Raw genomic sequence first — 19,990 nt, forward strand, 5'->3', positions numbered from 1 at the left:
CCTAAAAAAGTTGTTATAAAATTTTGCCAAGGCTGTATTTAATTTAAGAATTATTCACACTAGTAGGAATTTTACTGCTTTTTATTTTAAAAATAATGTATACATTGATATGAAACTTTATACAAATTAGTTATTAGTTAACGTAATTATAAAACGTGATAAAAACATATTGTTACTGTTATCTTTGTACCGATAATTTATATAATTCCGATTCTGAAACTTTCGATTATCAAGGTAAGTAACTCTCGTTCTCGGTTGATTTGAATGTGGGACAAATAAAAATGTGGTCCCACTGACCTACAGTGCGCGCCCGCGTGGGTATCACGGCCGAGCCTTCCCACACTCCGCCCAAGCACCCTTCTTGCAACACCGGATTTCTGGCTCCCGTGGCTTTGGAATAGAATTAAATTAGCCTTGATGTTCATTTATTTATGTTTTCCACCTTAAGTCATTTTTATTAATCGCATGTGTACATTAAAATATAACACCAATCTAATAACAAACCTTCGCTACCTTTATAAAGGTCAGTCTAGTTTGCATTAGACATGACGTCAACTTAGATCAGCTTGGCCAAACTGGATTTACTCCAAGAACTAGGACCTCCCTTAATAAAGGTCTTAGGACACTTGGCAGCAGTGGAAGTCTGGTCCAAAAAAATGCAATGCCAGAAGAGCTCAACTGACAGAGTTATGGAGGGCGATACATGGAAAGTATATATAAGAAAGTCATAAAGTGAGAGAAATGTGAAGGATGGAAAAAGAAAAAGAACGGTACAAATTGAGAAGTAATTAAGACGAGTAAGAAAAAAAATATTCTAAAAAAATCATTAAAATAAAAGTTCCTGTCTTATATCAGTGAACAGAGAGACCCACCAGTGGGGTCATTGACAAATTCAGCCAGAATCACGAGTTACAAGGGTCCTCAAAGTGTTCTACTTTTAAAAAAGCGAACAACAAACTCGTCGAAATTTTTGTTACTTTTACGTAAGTAAAAAAAAAAAAACATGAAATACTTTTTGATTATTTTTTAAACAGTAAAACTGATAAAATGAGTTCCAAATTATTCATCTGGTTAAAAATTATACAACTACTCAGGACTTTGCAATTCAAAATCTCACAGTAAACTAATTTCTCCCCGATCTCTTCATAATAAATATTAGAGTTCTATTAGTTTCTTTACCATTTGGGAACAATGGTAACGGTAGCGTCTGTCAGGAATGAAACGTGCATCTTACGTTCGTCATTTACAGGTTTACCACTAACTCTACATTCCTCAGTCGTTTCTTCATTACGAGTACTTAGAGTCATGTAATTAGAATGCCTCAACGGAATCGATGATATGATCTTTCTGTGCCATTCTATACTTTGTTTCACTGGGTCAGTAGTAATAGGGAATAATCAGACCAGCGGTGCCTGATTGTCTACGTGGTATTTCAAGGACTATCTATATAATTAACATCGTCATAATTTCAGTATCACATCCCCTGTTGGACTTTGGCCTCTCCCATAAATTTCCAATTAGACTGATTGAAAGCGGCCTGCATGCGGTGCCTTCTAACGACCTCAATCAGTCTTGACTATCCGTGCTTTCTTCTGCTCTTTACTCCATAACCTTAACGACACAATGACATCTTCTACGTGTACGTGGTCTACAAACCGTTACGTCAATCTAACAAAATATGTAAAATAAAATCAGTTGTTACATTAAAAATCGTATAAAATTAATTGTACTGCGCAAAAGCCAATCGTCCACAAATAAACAGCCTCGTGTCCCTTTATTGGCGCGTTTGTTTCATGTCACTGCCAAGTTGCTAATAAATTAATTAATAAACGCGATCAAAGCGGCTCCGGGAGCTTAACGTCCAGTTAGTGCAATTTGATTACATAACATTGTCCATATCAAGCAGTAATTGCGTGGTGATATGATACGAAATAAGTTATGTTTAAAAATTTTGTTAATTTAATGTTAATTAATTTACGGTAAATATTATCCGAAAATTTATTCTTTCAAAATTCATATTACTAGATTTTAAAATTAATTATTGTTAATTATCTGACCATGCAGACTTTTTACTGCCAGAAGTTATTGGCCTGTCGTATTTCAACAGAAAAATAAATCAATGCATTATCAATTTATACTCAATGATTGGAAATAGGTGTAAAAACTTTTCTGTTTATTATCATCTTGTAGTATAGAATAGAGCTGATAGGTAATTTCATAGTAAACGATTTAAAGGTAAGATTTAATCATGCAAACATATACTTCGGTTTAAACGACACACATAAATATGCTCTAACGATTTTGAATTAAAAATAAATAAAGGCAAAGAGCACAATTTCGCTGCCATTTTAAAATCTTAACATTAAAAAAATTCACACGATTTTGCTGAAATAGATACAATAAAGTTTGTGTAAACATCTCATGAGATATAATTTTTTTATACAATTTTTTCCTAAGAATTTTATTAATCTTAATTAAAACCGGGTACAACAATATGTGGTAGCACTTTTACGATTTGTATGTGTAAAACATTATTTTGTGTAAGGCAATATATATGAGAAATTTTATTGTCAATAGCATTATATGGTATTGCCTAATATATATGTTGTCTTAATAATTTAATTGTTGTGATAAAAGTATGCTATATACTGTATTACTATTTACTAGAAATTTATCAAAACCAATTAGAAATGTTTATTGTGCAAATACACACAATAATAAATGTTTATTATTGTGCAAAAAAATTAAACATTTATAGTTATATTGTTATTATTAGAAATGTGCACAAGGCATTTTTATATCAAATTTTAAATTTACTTTACTAACATTAAGCAATAAATGATATTTTGAAGATGTTTATAATTTTTATCTGTACACGCAAACTGGCAGACGATGCTGGTAAGTCGTCAGAGTAAGACAATCCTGCGAACTGTTAAATCGCTTGCTTGCTTAGCAGTTACGCGCATCACAACTAGATGGCGCTATGTGATTTATAATGGTTCGTATTCAAGTTGCTAAACATTGCCTGGCAACGCTTTTACACCAGGGCGCGATAGATGGCGCTACATGTATTTTATAACCATTTGAAATGTTATATTCAAATATCAATATCAATTATTGCTAATATTTACGCTTTATTATAATAATATATTTATTACAATAAATTATTTTGCTTTGTTACATATAAATCGCATTATAATCATGTGTAAATAATTAGTAATGAATTTATATTTCAATTATTTATTCGTGAATAATTACTTGATAAAATATATATTGTATAAATGAAACTAATGATATATTGAGAAGGTTTCTAATTTTATTTATTTCTTTGATTTATTCGTCTTCGATAGGACATAAAAATACATGTTTTTAAAATCATCAGAATTATACATATATATATACAATATATCTACGAGAAGTTTTATTTAGATTTTCTTTGAAGATGGATAACAAACATTGCAGATATCTATAGGTACCTGTAGAACTACGGTCTGTAGGTAAGCCTAAACATTTAATATCGGCCATATAGAATTAACACATTGTATTAAAGATTTTATCTTAGATTTTATATATCCAAACATAATTTAAAGTATGATTGTGAAAAATAAATATCATCTTAATATTTTAGCATTCATTTAAAAAAATAAAGTAAATTGGTGTAATTACCATCACCTGAACATATGTTTGTTGCGTTTTTTATATGGAAATAGTTTAACTTTAAGAAATGAACAAAACAAGTGAATTGACAAAACTATTATAAAGAAGCCGCCTTGAAGTTTTAGAATCAAATAAAAAACTGCACGCATCATAGAACAGATGTCAACTCCAAAACCACGCGGAGGTGGTGTAGAGTGGATGTGGGTCGGTGTAGTTCGTACAGTTGTAGTGTAAATAATTATGTTTATTAATTATTATAATTAATTTTGATCAGTATTATCCCAGCGGCAAGGACTTTTGATCGTAGCTCACGAATTCGATCCCTGGAATACAATGCAGCCTTCAATCGCAAGCTACTGCTTGCTTATAAGGTTTTCATGTAAAATTGAAGAGATAGGATTTTTTTATCAGTATTTATAACTCATCCAGCGTATTGTTATATAATATAGTTAAATAATAACTATGATGGATATCATAGGAAATCAAATCCACAGAAGCTAGGAAACGTTTATATATAGACACGTGTTTAACCACAATCTTATAATATGTAATATGAGATAGCCATCCCTATGCAATAGCCCATTATACTGATTGCCTATGTGTACACACAATTTTAATCAGTTATGTAATTACATATTAATATGAATCAATTTATAACACTCAAACGCGACTGTAGATCCATCGATGTTTGAATTGATATTAACCATATTTATTTTATAGTTCTTGAAATATGAACATTTAAAAGAAAGAACAAACGCTCGAGAATAATTCATGTTCAATAACATTTACACATTCCATATTTGAATATCGATCATCGAACATTTATCTTTATTAACGAATATATAAATTGAATGAAACTTAGTGCATTAATGGCTCTAACAGTACTTCCCTTACCCCTCCATAGCAATAATTATCTATTATTTTCACATTTGTAAAGTCCTACTGCAAACTGATGGATGTCATTTGTTTCCCACTATTGGAGACACGTCTAATCTTGTAATACGCATGTAAATCGTAAATTATTTTTTAATTCAAGTCCTTACTCTTAACCAAAAGTAAAAAATATAACATCACTCAAACCGCCTTAACAAGGACTAGCAAAATGTTACATTATAACGGTTTTATGTTGTAAGTGTCATTTAATAAAAAGTAAAGTACAACAATATACTTATGTCAAATTTTGTAAGTTTACAATAGTTATGATAAATTAAAAAAAATGGAAGGTATATAGATGCATTATACACTACATACATTATAGATACATTATACACTACACTATTAAGTGTTGTGTATAATGTATTTACAAGGGGCCGTGAAAAACTAGCTGTAACTAATTTACGACTGTAATATTCTCTAATTAATTTATAATAAACAGAATCAAAATAAAATTCAAAACGCATGTTAGATTGACGGAACAGAGTAATAATTCAATAAACGCATATTTAAATGACAGGAATCCTTGGCAGTATGTCGCTTGATTATTTTGATTGTATTTAAACTGTCTGATGAAGTGTTATATAAATCTATATTTTTTAACTTAATTAAAATATGTGGTGTAATTGAACTTCTTCCTACTTCTTCTCCTCAACTAACATCTTGCGAAGCGGAGAAAAGTCAAAAATAAAAAAGGTTTAATTTATGAATTTTTTTTCTTATTTCTTAATGTTTGTAATTTTGGAGAGGCTTTAAACCAATGATACTATAAACTACCTTGTCGTCCAACATAAGTTGAGATGCCTCTTGTAGTACTAAGTACTAAGAAAATAAATTGAACTATATTTATTTCGCAATTAATTAATGATGGATATACTACAATGGCTTACTGGCCTTTATCATTTTAAATCTAACGCAACGAGTTCGCTTTCTTACCCTATACATATATCGGACTCTAGTTCAAAATCTATAAATCTGATAAAAATCAAAATGTTCTTTATTCAAATAGGGTTTTGCAATCACATTCGAATTAATAAGTAAGTCATTCAATATAAAATATCGGTATTATCAGGTCTACAGAAGGCTGCTACTAGCTGGGAAGATAGTTCTGTTGAGAAGAGCCGGCGAGAGACTTAACAGTTGCTCTTTTCAAATATAGGTTGACAACGAGTTCATGACAATAATTAGGTTCCTGTGTAAACATCTACAGCATTTGATTCCACATATTAACATCAGTATCAGAGTCAAGAGTAAACTTTATGTATAAAAGCAACAAAACGTTATCAAGTATTATACCTGAAGCAATATTTTCTTTTAACGCCGAATTAAATGTCGCGAATGTAACTTAAATTGCGTCTTGTTTCGAACCATGATGTTAATGAGACACGCCCGTAGCACATACTCTGTTTACTGACTCAAACTGTTACCATAAAGGTCGAACCTGCAATAATGGGGAACTGTGATCGCGAGCCCACGTTGAAGTATTTTTTTTACAAGCGCCGTCACGGGTAACTTGACGTCTGTGGCCGCCAGTCACCTGTTAGCGTCCGATCGATGCGCACGCGCCGTCGCTAGAGTTATAAACGAATACGACTTTCGAAATTTAAAAATAAAACTTTTTATTTAACGAAAAAGGATCGATGTGTTGTGCCGGTATGTGATTGTGTAGTGAATTCGATGCGTTTACCGATAAACAACAGTAGCGATAACGGAAATCGTATTCTCGTTTCGCGATGGGGAATTGTCAATAAAAACAAAATGTAAAATTAAACAGAGCAATACGAATTCGCGCCAATTTACGGTCAAATTGTGTAAAGACTCCATTGTTGAGTGTTCAATGGATAACACCAATGCAGTTGCATTAGATCCTCGTGCATGCGTTCATCGCTCTTTTACGTATAACGAACACACATATATAACAACTATAATAATGAGCCTTTTTATTCAAGTCTTAACAATCTTGTTTTATACTTGAAATGTTTTTTAGATATATCTAAATACATTGTTTGTGTATAACTTAAGTTTATATATGTAAGTTGTGGATCCTTTTTTGGGCAAAGAATCTCTTCCTTCCTCTGTAATTTTCAATCCTTGCTGAATAACCATCCAATTATCCCTTGTTTTCGGTATAATATTGTTGACATATTTCGCATGGTCTTCAGAGTATATATAAAAATAAATTTAATCCTTAATGAGTACTTTTGTAGCAGTGATAGCCCAACGGTATAGGATTGCGGTTGTAAGTCGCGAGTTCGATTCCCGGGATACAATCTTATATAATTTACTCTTTCTGCATTAATTATATAGGATTGCCTCTGCTCTGAACAAGTTTCCGGAGGATGGACAGCAGCGTCCTCTGCTTACCATGCCTAACCGCCTGCCAAGGTTGGCGATTATAGTATATCTTCCTATAGATGTCTTTACGAGAGACCTATGCCTTGCAATAGGCATTATGGTGCTTTTAATTTTCAATCTACATATCGCTTAATTTTTCAATATCTTAAATTATGTCTGTAAAATTTCCTAATAATCGAACGAATCGAATTGAATATTTTTTTTATATTACAAGATGATCTGTTATAAGAAGTTTGGGTAAACTTGTACAAAATTTTCTCAGTATGCTTGTTTTCCACTAGACTGTAGAATATTGATTTATCTCTGTTATATATTTTCTGTTAAGTTTCCCAAATCGCGTTTAGTTAGTGTTTTTCTCGTTAATATATTGTTGTCAACATTGAAACTAAATTTTAAAAAGTCGAGTTCTTTGCATACATGTAATGTAGACAACGAAAACATCCTTTCTGTGTTATATATTAACGTTGGAATGTCGTTCAGTCGCTAACATATATTGTTACAAGTATATTAGTTAACTAAAGCAATTGCCTGCAGCATCTTGTACGATCAGTGTGACATATGTTTTAGTGGAAAAGTTATATTAAATTAAGAATGCGTTCGTGTTGATGCGTGGGTGTATCATACTTAACACTCAATCTGTCAGTAAATAATTCATTCACCGCACAAATAAAATAACATCGACAATAATAAAGGTAGATTGTTGCTCCCATATAGAGAAACGCAAGGTTTACAGTGGGCGGGTTCGACGGGCTCCACAAAGCGTACCACTGTAAAAACTCTGTTATAATATTATCACCCACGTAGATTATCTTTGAATATCTAATTACCAATATGATGTATTGATTAGTGAATTTATTAACACGCCTACGAGTGAAGCCATATGGGTGCAGGAAGCGATCCCCTAACGTCTTAAGTAGAAATAAAGAAGTATCAAATTCTTGATACAATAACTAATTGATCGTTATAAAAATATATAAGACAAAAATGTTTCTTAAGACACAAATGCAGACGATGAGACAATTTGTCTTCTTCGTTTGTCAATTTTAAACCAAGTCTTTGCAAATGTAATTTCAAAGTGACTATGCAATAGGCAAAAGCATTCTATCACTACTTAACTTAAATTTATTGTAGATACTTTTAATGAAACTTATTTATTTTTTATTCCAAGGTCGACGACTGATTTATTCTTACATAATAAAATATGAACATTAATACAAAATAAGCCGATTGCCATGTACACATCATTATTAATTAAAATAAAATTTTAAATACAAAAGAAAATAAAAAACTAAACATGGATGGTACATTATATTGACAGTGTGTATGTTTAGTGTATGTAAAGTTTGTATGAGGTGTGTGTATGGTCAATTATTTCGTTTATATTTTGATTTAAATATAAAGCAAACAGTACATACCATGTAGTATATGTCGTAAATAACTTAAAGATACGTATATGCTATATAAAAATTGTTTTAAAAACGGTGAAAATGTAAATAATTTTTTTTGGTCATTCCTGTATCACATTTAATAGAATCTGAAAATCTTTTTGACGAGATATTCGACTATTTTTAAAATTTACTAACATATTTGCACAAGTTGCACAAGCAACAGTCGTGTGGTCAATGTTATGACCTTTATTACGTATGTTCTTTAAACAGAAGTCGTAAAACAATTAATTTATACAAAATCGTCTCTCGTTATGTTAATGGAAACGTTAACTAGATATATTACATAATCAGGAGTCACGGCTGCGACGAGGCTACGTAGCATTCAACATCGTAATATTTCAATTGATAATGACTTTTATTTTCATCATTTTTCATTATTATTATAGTCAACATCTATGTACGATTTTATTAATGTACTCTTGTTCAATTTGGTACACGTTTAAATAAAGAAGGCAATATAGTCGTTAAGAAGTCGTTAATGATATTTAAAATGATTGTTTTATAAAGAGGAATTAATAGACCAAATAAATAATGAAAATATTGTTTTTATGAAAACCATAAAGGATGGATGCAGCGTGGTTGGATCCAGGTGTGAAAGTCTTGAAGGTGTCAATGTATACCTCGCGTGTCAGTTTTGGCATCTATTTCAAATCACTCTCTATAGAGTGATTACTTTGCAATATGTTACATTACTTTTTTTTGGCAGCACATTCATCATTTTAATATGGACATAATATTTCGAATTTTGAAGTTTTTTTACTATATGATCATTACTTCATTTATTTTCTAACCAATTTATTTTATGGATTGTGGTAAACCATACAACAAAACACCAATAATCAATCATCCTGTATATAGTGACTTGCAAAAATAAAAAAGTACGGAACCTTCTCGTTGAAAAAAAAAATTGTTTGAACGTTGTATGGTTTAAACTTAGTACTTCATAATTGACTTAGTCAAATATATGCTCAGATAAATACCGCTGAGTATATTCTTACTTCTTTATACGCAGTACGTTATGGTACTTCTTTTTGCTATATTATAAAGTAACCTCGTGCGTTACATCGTTGGGCGACTTCCGGCGGAAAGGTCCGCCATCATCTAATGTTAACCATTTATAGAATCAATAACATACCTCATCAAATATTAAATAATGTAATTCTATTATAATTTTACGGATTGTTGCTATTACTCCACAAATAGATGCTTTGTTTTTTAAGATAATTGTCATCACCATTTTTGACATAGGACGACGATTGATGGGCATACATGGGCCCTTCTACATAGATTCAAAATAAGATCGGTTGTAAGCGGCTAGCATCTTCAGACAACCTTAATAAGGTTGACGTCGCATTTGTGCTTGCCGGTCCTAATCTGGACCGGCTGTTTACTTTAAGTGTTTTGAATAAATGCAAAATTTTATTTAGTAAAGGTTTTCCTTACAACATATTGACAATTTCCCATTCCGTATTGCCTTTAATGCACCGAAACTATTTGCAAGTTTTGTCGCATGTAACGGTGAAGCGACAACGGTACGCGCATCGAATCCGTAACAAGCAACAGCTAATACTATTGCAGTGTGTCGTATCAGAACGGTATTATGTTAAGTAGCGGCCTCTAAAGGTCTGGAAACGGCTCGAGAATGTCAATGTACAGATTCGTGAAAGAAGGCAGCAGCAAGCGGCTCTTCGTGCAAGGGACTTTAGAAAGTGACGAGTCAAAACCACTTAAATCGAGCTTAAAAAAGTCGTCACCCTCCCACGTCGGGTCACCAATTACCACCAGTTTAAACCTCGCGTCCGTGCCAAGAAGTTTACGCGAAGGATTGACCCGACATGGTACGGTCTACGACGGAAATTATCCAGGAATGGATCGGCCGTCGAGCCATCGTTCAGGATCGTACAGAGAAGATAGCTACAACGGGAGGATCGTTCACGATGGAAATCAAACTCATTTCGAATACGACGCTAACGAAAGCGCTCTAGCCGTACCTTTATCAGCGGGCGGCAGAGGAATATCGGAGCTACAGGCGATTCATACGAACAAACGCATGTCGACCGAGGTCCTTGGCTCTTCTTTGGAGTCGACGAAGATCTCGAAGAAAGATGACAGTGGGCAGAGAAGGATAACAACTAGAATTGTAAGAAAGGTGACTACCTTGACCCGCGGTGAGGAGAAAGCTTCAACTGAGGATCTGGCCAGAGGTGGAAGGGAAGTCCATCGATCTTCGGAACATTACAGACACGTGGAGACGGAGAGACATCCTAGAAACGTAAAGGTACCCTTTATAATTAACTAACAAATAGTGACAACTTTTAGTATATTAATCCACTTGACGTTAAAGAACGATGATCTAATAGGTAATATCTCTAAAGAAAGATCTTTCGAAGCGGTAAACATGTTAGATTCTTGTCTATTAAAGACGATGCTACCGGTGTGGTTGCGGAAGGAATCCGCTAATAATGTTCAAGTCATGTCTTCGCGGTGCATGTAACCTGCAGTTTTATCGGCTACGTGACAGCCTGCACCAGTTACATGCATTGCCGCCATTGCGGACGCAGAATGCTAATGAACATTATGTTAAATTCCTACATTTGCTTTAAGTTCAGCTCAACACGCGCTGCTCTTTAAGTACTTCCATATCTCTTCAAAGATCAAAAGCGACACAAAAATTTTATTCATGGCTCGAATTCTCCTGTTTTGTTCTGCGTATAGATAAAATTCTTTTTTAATGAAATATATAGGAGTACTTTACGTGTTTTTTTCTTAAGATGTCCTATAAGAGGTTCAGACAAAAATCCTACGGTCTTCTTGTGACGTCATTTGTCGTCTATGTTAACATGCATCATACTACGTAGTTCCATTATTGTTAGTCTAGTATCTTTATGATTTAGGGTTCTGAAACTCTTTTTCTGATGTAATAAGGAAATTTATGAAGAAGTAAATATTGTGGTCTGTATTATATTGGAACCAATAACCTCACCAACATAAATTTGTTATTTGTTCCAATACGATACTTAAATATTGTTAATTTCATGATGGCACAGATAAATAAAAAAATCCAGTTAATAAAAATTTTAAATCAATGAGTATATTTATGGCATATGTAAAACCTCAGGTAGTGCAGGAATTCGTAATTGATACGTCTTGTGGCGGAAACAACAGTATTTATTGTTTATATAAAAATTCTACCGTTACAACCGAGGATCGCAAAGTACACGGTTAAAATCCATCACGAATCACTTTAAAATCATTTATACTTAATCTAATTCTACCTAAAATAGAAAGTGTATTGAAAGAGAAAGTACGTTTATCTTGTTTATATTTTATAACTTTATTTTCTTTACTTAATGTTTACAGGTTGATTGGTTTCAGGTGTAAAAACTTGAGAAAATGTACAGCACATTGGTCAGCCGAAAGCTGTAAAGTTTTTACACCTATTTCTAATTACCCTGTTCAAGTGATCACTCTATGATATGTTACATAAATTTATTATTCTACTACCCGTACTCTGCGTGCGTTGTTATGCCATCAACATCAACTGTCACAGCAATATACACAACTCCACCATCTTTGCTAAAGATCATCACATGATCAAATGCATTTGCGATTCAATAAAAAAAACACATCGACAAACATTCATTTTTATATATTAGAGGGACCGGAAAGTAATGTTGCTTTCTTAAGTTAAATTCACACGACTACATTTTAACAAGTCTATTAACAATATATTCAAATTCGTTATCAACAACCTTTTGCCATCTAATTTTTTCACAAATTTACAATGCCGGTGTGGTAAAAATCAGTCGCTTTTCTATAATATATGTCGACAGAAACGACATTAAATTCTGGTATCCGTAATATATATATATAGGTAGATTGAAATGCGATAGGCAAATAACTTCTGGCAATACAAAGTCTTCAGGGGCAGATAGTAAATAATAATTAATTTTGATATGCAAATCCGAACTTTGAAATAAATTTTTTGAAAAAAATTTATTTCTAAAATTTTTTAAATTATTGTTTTTACGATATGGTGTACCATTTATTTCTTTTAAGCTTTTACAACCCTGCAACAATCACCCTGTATACAGAGCCGGATAATCCAATAACCACCGTAATTCCAGTAGTTGTACTTCTGACAACAACATTACGTCTTAATGATATGTTGTCTGTTCGGCTACCATCGAGTAATATTTAAATTATATATTATTATTACTGAACGGAATGGGTTTGTAAGTAATAATTTCGATTCATTTGTATGACTGTTTTATTTAATTATATAATATTATTTAGGCATTATTATTGGGCGGTATTACATCAATTACGTTAAATGTTTAAGGTCCCGCGCCAGAATTTCTAAAGGTGTTTAGACGCTAGAAAGAAGGCTTTTCAAAGATGGTTAAGCAATTGATTTATATATACATTTATTTATAGAACTATATGGATATTTATATAACATTTCTGTGTGATTTGTTTAAACATTGCATAAGTATATATAAATGTCGGTGTACTTTTTTTAAATGATCAGCGTAATTTTTCCGATATATATATGCATAAAAATGATTGTCAGTATGTGCTTTATAGAATCCTAAACTATGCATTTAATTAGGTGACCTTTAGCAAAGTTGTTGTGCTTGAGCCCAAGAAGGTTTCTAAATTGGTTGGTTTTTTTTTTTCAATATAATGACTCAAAATGAATTTGGTGTTTGTAAAATGTACCTTCAAATTTATTTTAGTTGAAGGCGTAGCTACGCAATTTGTACACATTTACTGAATTAATTTATATTAAGACAATTGTTGATTAAAGCTTTCAATGTAACATACTTTTAGTGGATTATTCGACGGGCAGAGAAATTACATCGCGAGAGATTCTAAAGTACCGACAGTTCAAGAGATCAATCCCTTGTGACGTCAGTGTGTCGTTATTTATATGCTATAACGAAAAAGTTTCTATTTATTTATTTAACCCCGATAAATAATTTTCAACACTTACGCAATTTTACAACGTGCTATTATATATGTGTATATTTAAATATATATACGTAGTTCGAATTAGTTGTCAATCCGGTTGGACAGGTGATAAAGCTATTAGTGTATACATTATTGTATCATCCAGCGAAAAAAATTTTTTGCTAAAAACATAATATTCGTAAATTCCTTATTTGAAATATCTTAAATATTAGATTGGTTTATATGAAAATGCGACCGTTTTAAATTTTTACTTATAAGTGTGTATCGTTTGATTATTTTGGACCTGCAACGAAAACTCCAATAACATTCAAGAGTATGAATAATGCGTTCTGTGTTCTGACTTTGTACTTGCAAGAGGCACTTGATGTTGAAGCATCATCAATCTGAATATGAATCGACGGATTTATCTCTCATATGAACCCCGATCTATTTCGGTCGAGTGCACACTCTCGCTTTTACCCATCGATTGTCTACAATATATTATTATCAGAGATTCGATATTCGAATGCATTTTTACTTAAACTTAAGGGGTTGGCTTACTATGGAAAGCACTTTTGTAAGTATTTTGAATATGAGACAGTAAGCTACACCTGTTTGTGCTCAAGTGAACCCTGAAACCAGTTACTTCTATTATTTTTTTTAATATTTCGAAAAATTCAATATTTTAAATAATCCACCTTATAAAGTAATAGATTTATATCATAAAACCTTCAAGCACACTGGGTGTACTGGCTTCCTATTTTAAAGCTTCGTCGTGGAGGAAATCAAGTTTCCACCACGTCGAAGTGAAGACTTAAGAATTACCTCTTTCTTTGTTTTTCTCGCTTAGGTATGTTTCTACGTTCTCGCCAAACTGTGTGGCTTTGTTCACGGGATGTTAAAAACTTTGTGCGCAGGATGTATAATGCGTCGAAACCCCTAAGTTAGAGTTGAACTTGAAATTCTTATATTTAAGGAATTTTCCTCTAAAGATGTGAAATACGAATACTAATTAATTATTTTCGTACATTTTATACGTTCATGTACTCGCATGTTAGAATATTGAATCATTAGCAAAGGCGATAGCATAAATTAAGACTTTCGTATTTTAATGTACTGATAAATGTGGAAATTTATTTTTATCTAAATATAAGAACGTTGTTTTTTTAGTTTTTTTTTTTTTTTTTAACTTAATATATCTAAAGCGATTGCAATGTACCGGCGTATGGCCGCCGTTCATTGTAGTTTATTTCTATGCAAATGACAGCAACGAAGCGAGCACGACTGTTGACCTATACAGCCTTGATGACGTCACGCCTTTATCGGTGATTATGTCACACGAATGCCTGACGCCGTGTGTCATTTTCGACAATTAATATGGAAAGTGAAAACCGTTTTACGGGTAGAGTTACTCAGATGTTCTGTTTTCAAAGATTTATTAAGCTGGTTAAGATTTTATTATGATTTTAATGCAGGCTACATAACGCCCTGAATACATGGTCGTTGGGGCCTTTAGATTTTGGAGTAGAGACCACGGAGTATAGGATGTTTCTACCGCAGAGTGTCATCGTCGTCGGAACACGCTAGTTGAAGACCGCTTCCAACCGGTCCTTTTAGAATTGGGGAGGTTTGTATCCAGTAGGTAACGTCTTACGTTTGAAATGATGATAATTGTGACGAACAATGCTTTATTCCGGACCAATGGTATTTTTACAAAATAAATTTGAAAAATAGTTTTATACAAAAATATAACTTCTTACTACCACCGCAGTACAGAAGTAACTTTAAAAATAATTCTAAAGTTCATTGTAATAGTTTAATGCATCACTCGGTATAGAATGTAATAAAATTTAATGCTTGTAATAAAACGGTAGTTTTAACGACTTTCAATGATATCGCCTTTTTATGCGAAACATTTGGAATAATATATCGATTCTCGATTTTTTAAGATTATAACATTTTTAGTTTATATGTACTGAATAAAGTAATTTTATTCTCGTGTGTAAAAGACACTGGTTGAAGGTAGCTTTCTACCGTTCCTATTGGAAATCTGCGGAGTGGCTTACACCTCTCTTTGAAATCACTTCTCTGATTATATTTCATCGGAATCAAGTCTAATCGTGTTAATTGCCGCGAATGATCACGCAAGGCTATCTTAACGATGGAATAGCCTCAAATCCAACCTTCATTGCTACGTATTTTGATTTAAAAATGCAAGTTATCTTTAAATTTAGTTCCAGTGTGATTGTTTGTGTATTAATCTTGAATTCTTGCTTTAACAGTTTAAAGGTCAGTGTGTAAGGACATCGTATTCCGTGCAATCTCGACGCCTTGAAAATATTTACAATATTAATTTACTTGATAGATGACAAGAGGCGCGTTCAAGTTGTTACTTAAATCATTTAATTACTTAAGACGTGGTTATGTTGCGTAGTTTATTTTATTCAGCATCGTTACGTTTTGAGGGCTTTTATGCATGCGATTTCATAATATGAACATGCATATCGGGGTCGTAAGAAAAATAGTGAACTACTGTCTGTCTGCATTTAAGTAAAACCGGTTTGTTTATTACCATAACTTAAGCGGATTTTTGGTTGAACCGAGCCTTGATATAACTTAGTCTGGAAAAAAACTATATTTTTAATCATGTTCTGCGCGCAATTCCGTCCATATTAAGACTACCGGATCATATATAGTGTTAGCTATGTATAGAACTTACACTTTGATAGCATTGGTAAATTACGTAAAATGATTTTGGAGCAGATATCAGGAAAATATTATATTAAATATTAATTATAAATGGCGTTGTTGTATTACTGATTTTTTCTTGGATGTGCAACAAGCCTATATCTAATACATTGTTGCGCTTATGTAAATGTGTCGTCTACTTAAAATACAGCCTCTCTAATATATGTAAAAGTAGTAAGGTAGCCTTTAAAATAATAATAAATGAATCACGTAACACGAAATGTTTAAGTGGAAGGTCTAATAAAAATCTTTGCGATTTGTTTTAGATTGACAATAGATAACCAAAGATTCTATATCATTGTACTAATTTAATACAAGTAAAATGCTCTATATATAGTAATAAAAGCATAAGGATACGTTTACACGGATGCAAAATATCTGTCTACATTTGTATTTTGCACGGTGCATATTGCTTCTGTTGCTCTTTCAAAGTGTATGATTTGTATTTACCTACAGAATAATTGGTTATAAGTGCAAAAACTTAAAAGTGAACGTAAGGATTTCAATTAATGTATGAAAGATACAATCTACCTAAAAATATATACGTATTTTTATTATAATTGAAACATGTTAAGGAAATCGTACTTATAATTTTATTATTAATGTTAATAACTCACAAACTGTTACAGAATAAGATAATTATGAATTTTGGATTACATAAAATAATGAGATTATAATTTACGCTCCTATTTAAAGGTAACCGCGTGTAAAAGTGTTTTTGGATTTTATTCATAAGTGTCGGCGCTTCAGTATAATCATAGTTTCTAATTCTTGCTCACAAAACTATATATTTTATAGTGTAACAGAAATGCGATATTTTTAGATATTATGATTTGCACGAAATTGCACCATAAGAGAACGTTCGAAACGAATCCGGTGATGCTGTTTTGACTCGTCGTTGAGCAATCTTCAGCTCTTAAAGTTCAAGTCTTGAAATAAACAAGAATAATGTCAGCCAGGGGTAATCGGAACGCTTCTCGACTGCTGAATGTATTGAGAATTCTCAATATATTAGTCGATGCTGCAAAAACAATACAAGACATTACATATGTCTTGAATTATATTTGACCGTAACTTATTCTTGCGATTTTCAATTACTTGATCTGTGTTTTCATTAACTTACAACTTTTATATAAAAGTATTTTTTCTTTAATACAGAGTGTTCGGTGTAGAATGTGTGTAAAATCTTTAAAACAGTTTTGTATGCTCATTCGTGAGCAAAAATATTTAAAAATTTACACCTATTTCTTATCACCATGTATAAAGTGATCAATCAGAAAATTTTATACATTTTTTTTCTATTACAATGCAACAAGCTAATAACTTATGACAGTGAAAAGTCTGCGGGGACAAATAGTAAACAATAATTAATTTTAATTTGTAGTAATCAGAATTTTGAAAACGAATTTTTAATGTAATAATTTTAGGATGTACCTAACATTAATTGATAGCAAATGAGCTATACATTCACTCCTTTAAAACCTTAATAACGACTATAACCAATCATACTATATAACACAATCGAAAGATTTTTTCGTGTCTTTGTTTAGAACAGTAATAGCTTATTTAACACAATACTAAGATTTATTTTTATTAGATCCACTAGCGGTAGCTTCAGGTCGCTTGTAACCAGTCCTCTTAGAAATCTTTGTGATAAGCCTACATACTGTATCAGACGTGCTAAGTCTGAAATTATGTTTATAATAATGACTACCAATTGTAAACAAGTTGTAAACAAGCTTCAATTTTAACACATAAATAATTTAAACTCTCTGAACATTGGCTCTTTATTTTTAATTATCTGTATAATACCCATGAAGTATTTGCTTTCTTTGTTTTGATCGTAATTATAAGTAACATTTTAAAGAGTAGTTTTCTTTTCTCATCGAGTTTTCTATAGCTCATATCAGAACGTCTCAAAAATGTTCCCACACACACCAATCCTTTGTGTAGTTTCTTTTTTTTTGGATATTTATATATTGAATACAAAATTCGTGAATGTACGATACAGTAAGCAATTTGCTTGTCGCAATATTGTCATCGGTTTCCTGCGCGCTTTCCCAGGTTCCATTCAAACGGTATTCTGAATTTAAATTTCTACATGCATATGTATCTGCAATATACGAAGCTTTAGTCGCACGGTGCTTTGTACTGTAATTGTTTGGGAAAGACCGAGATGCGTTTATTTACTGTCGTACATTATTTCTTTAAAAATATTTGTTTTTGAGCTTGATATTTATTCCAAATCTATATACATATATACAAAAATCTATAACTAACGTATGAGATATATATATATATATATATATATATATATATATATATATCATACGTTAATGAAAAAAAAAGATTTCATTTTTTTATAACTCATCTCAAAGTCGAGTAGTGTTACCCGGGATACCGACATATGTGATTCACACTATGTGCCTTAATTATTTAGGATTACCATAGCTCACAAAAAGTTTCCAGAGGATGGGCAGCAGCGTCCTCTGCATACCATAATACCACATTGTGATCGTTAATCACCCTGTCAAGCGTAGCGATTATGGTATATTCCCTTAAAGATATTTTGGGGGAGGCCCATATTTAACAGTGGGCGTCAATGGGCTAACACGACAAATTCTAGTTGGCGACACCCAGTGTTTTGACAAGCAAAATAAATTATACATTTCTAATGGTGTAAGCCTCTTGGATATCGAGATATTTTTATTAATAAATCATTTCGTAGAGAATTATTTAAATCACTTTTTTGCTGTAAAAACAAAATAAACTTTAAATATTAAATAAATTTCGTTTCTTACTTAACTACGTTGAATATTCTTATAATTAACACTTTGACAAATGCTAAGGCAGGTAGAATATATATAATGATAAGTAACTTAACGTATTAGCTTATTAACTTATGTGTGTGTTTGCAACGACTTCGAGTAAGGACATCCCATACGGATACACTCGTCTTGCCTACTGTTGCCTAATTCCAGTGTTTTCTGAGCGCCGTGAGGCATTACGGTCTGCTTCACAAGCAAATTGTTTTTATTGTCTCTGTTATAACTTTACAAATGCGATACAAGTTGCAAGTTAGATATTAAGTCCAGTTTTATATTATTTCTTACGAATATGTACCAGCTTGCGTGAATTTTTCATTTATAGAAAAAAAAAGACCTATTTAATTCAAACCAGCAAAAAGTGTACATAACGTCCTCGCGTTTTATAACTAAAACCGATGAACCCTAGGCGCCTTCAGCGCTCCCCAATCGATGGTATCTGTAAATTTAAAAAATTAATTTTGTGATAGTGCGTTTCTATATTAGAATTTACAAAGTATTGCAGAGAACTACGAATGAACTCTCTAAATTCAGATCTTGTTCCATGTTAATGTATACATACTTAAGCATTTTTATTTCGCAATAAAAATTGACGCCAACATAATAATTTTCTACCATATTAAGATTTTTCCTACCATATTTTTCTTCTTCGAGCTGCTTTCTTAGATGTCTTCTTAGCCTAAAAATTCTCTTATCTGTAATGGCGTTCTTATTATAGTTCCACTAGTCTGTTTCGTCTTCTCACTACACTTATATACACAGCACTATAGTAATGTTCCAAATCCTTCTCTCATTTTTCAGTCCATCGTCTGTTGCTTCGAACATGGTGTTCCCTTTCGGAAACTTTACTGATGACCATAAGTGTCTGCATTATGTCATTAAATCATTATATCTACATGGAAAGGTTATTCGAACGCTTCCTTTATTCCGTTAATCTGAACGCAATGTAATATTTAAATTTAGAACGATAAATTGTAACTGTAGTAAAACTTCGTATCTATTCACCTTAACCGGAGATAAGTCAATGACTTACTTTTGTGTAGAGCTTCTGCCATAAATCACTCGAGGACC

The 19,990-nt window shown here is 32.1% G+C and overlaps 1 protein-coding gene across 1 annotated transcript in view; it reads left to right on the forward strand.

Moving 5' to 3' along the window:
- Window positions 1-6,161: 6,161 nt before the first annotated feature.
- Window positions 6,162-19,990, forward strand: part of shot (dystonin-like protein short stop) — a 178,429-nt gene continuing 164,600 nt past the window's right edge. The window contains exons 1-2 of the mRNA XM_068768857.1: window positions 6,162-6,243; window positions 9,972-10,671. Of these exons, the coding sequence (XP_068624958.1) occupies window positions 10,036-10,671 (636 nt within the window). The 5' untranslated portion in view covers window positions 6,162-6,243; window positions 9,972-10,035. The remainder of the gene's footprint in view (window positions 6,244-9,971; window positions 10,672-19,990) is intronic.

Source organism: Battus philenor, unplaced genomic scaffold, assembly GCF_028537555.1.
Source record: "Battus philenor isolate CCGP_79_NKW_IND1 unplaced genomic scaffold, ilBatPhil1.0.hap1 SCAF_27, whole genome shotgun sequence".
Classification (NCBI taxonomy): Eukaryota; Metazoa; Arthropoda; class Insecta; order Lepidoptera; family Papilionidae; genus Battus; species Battus philenor.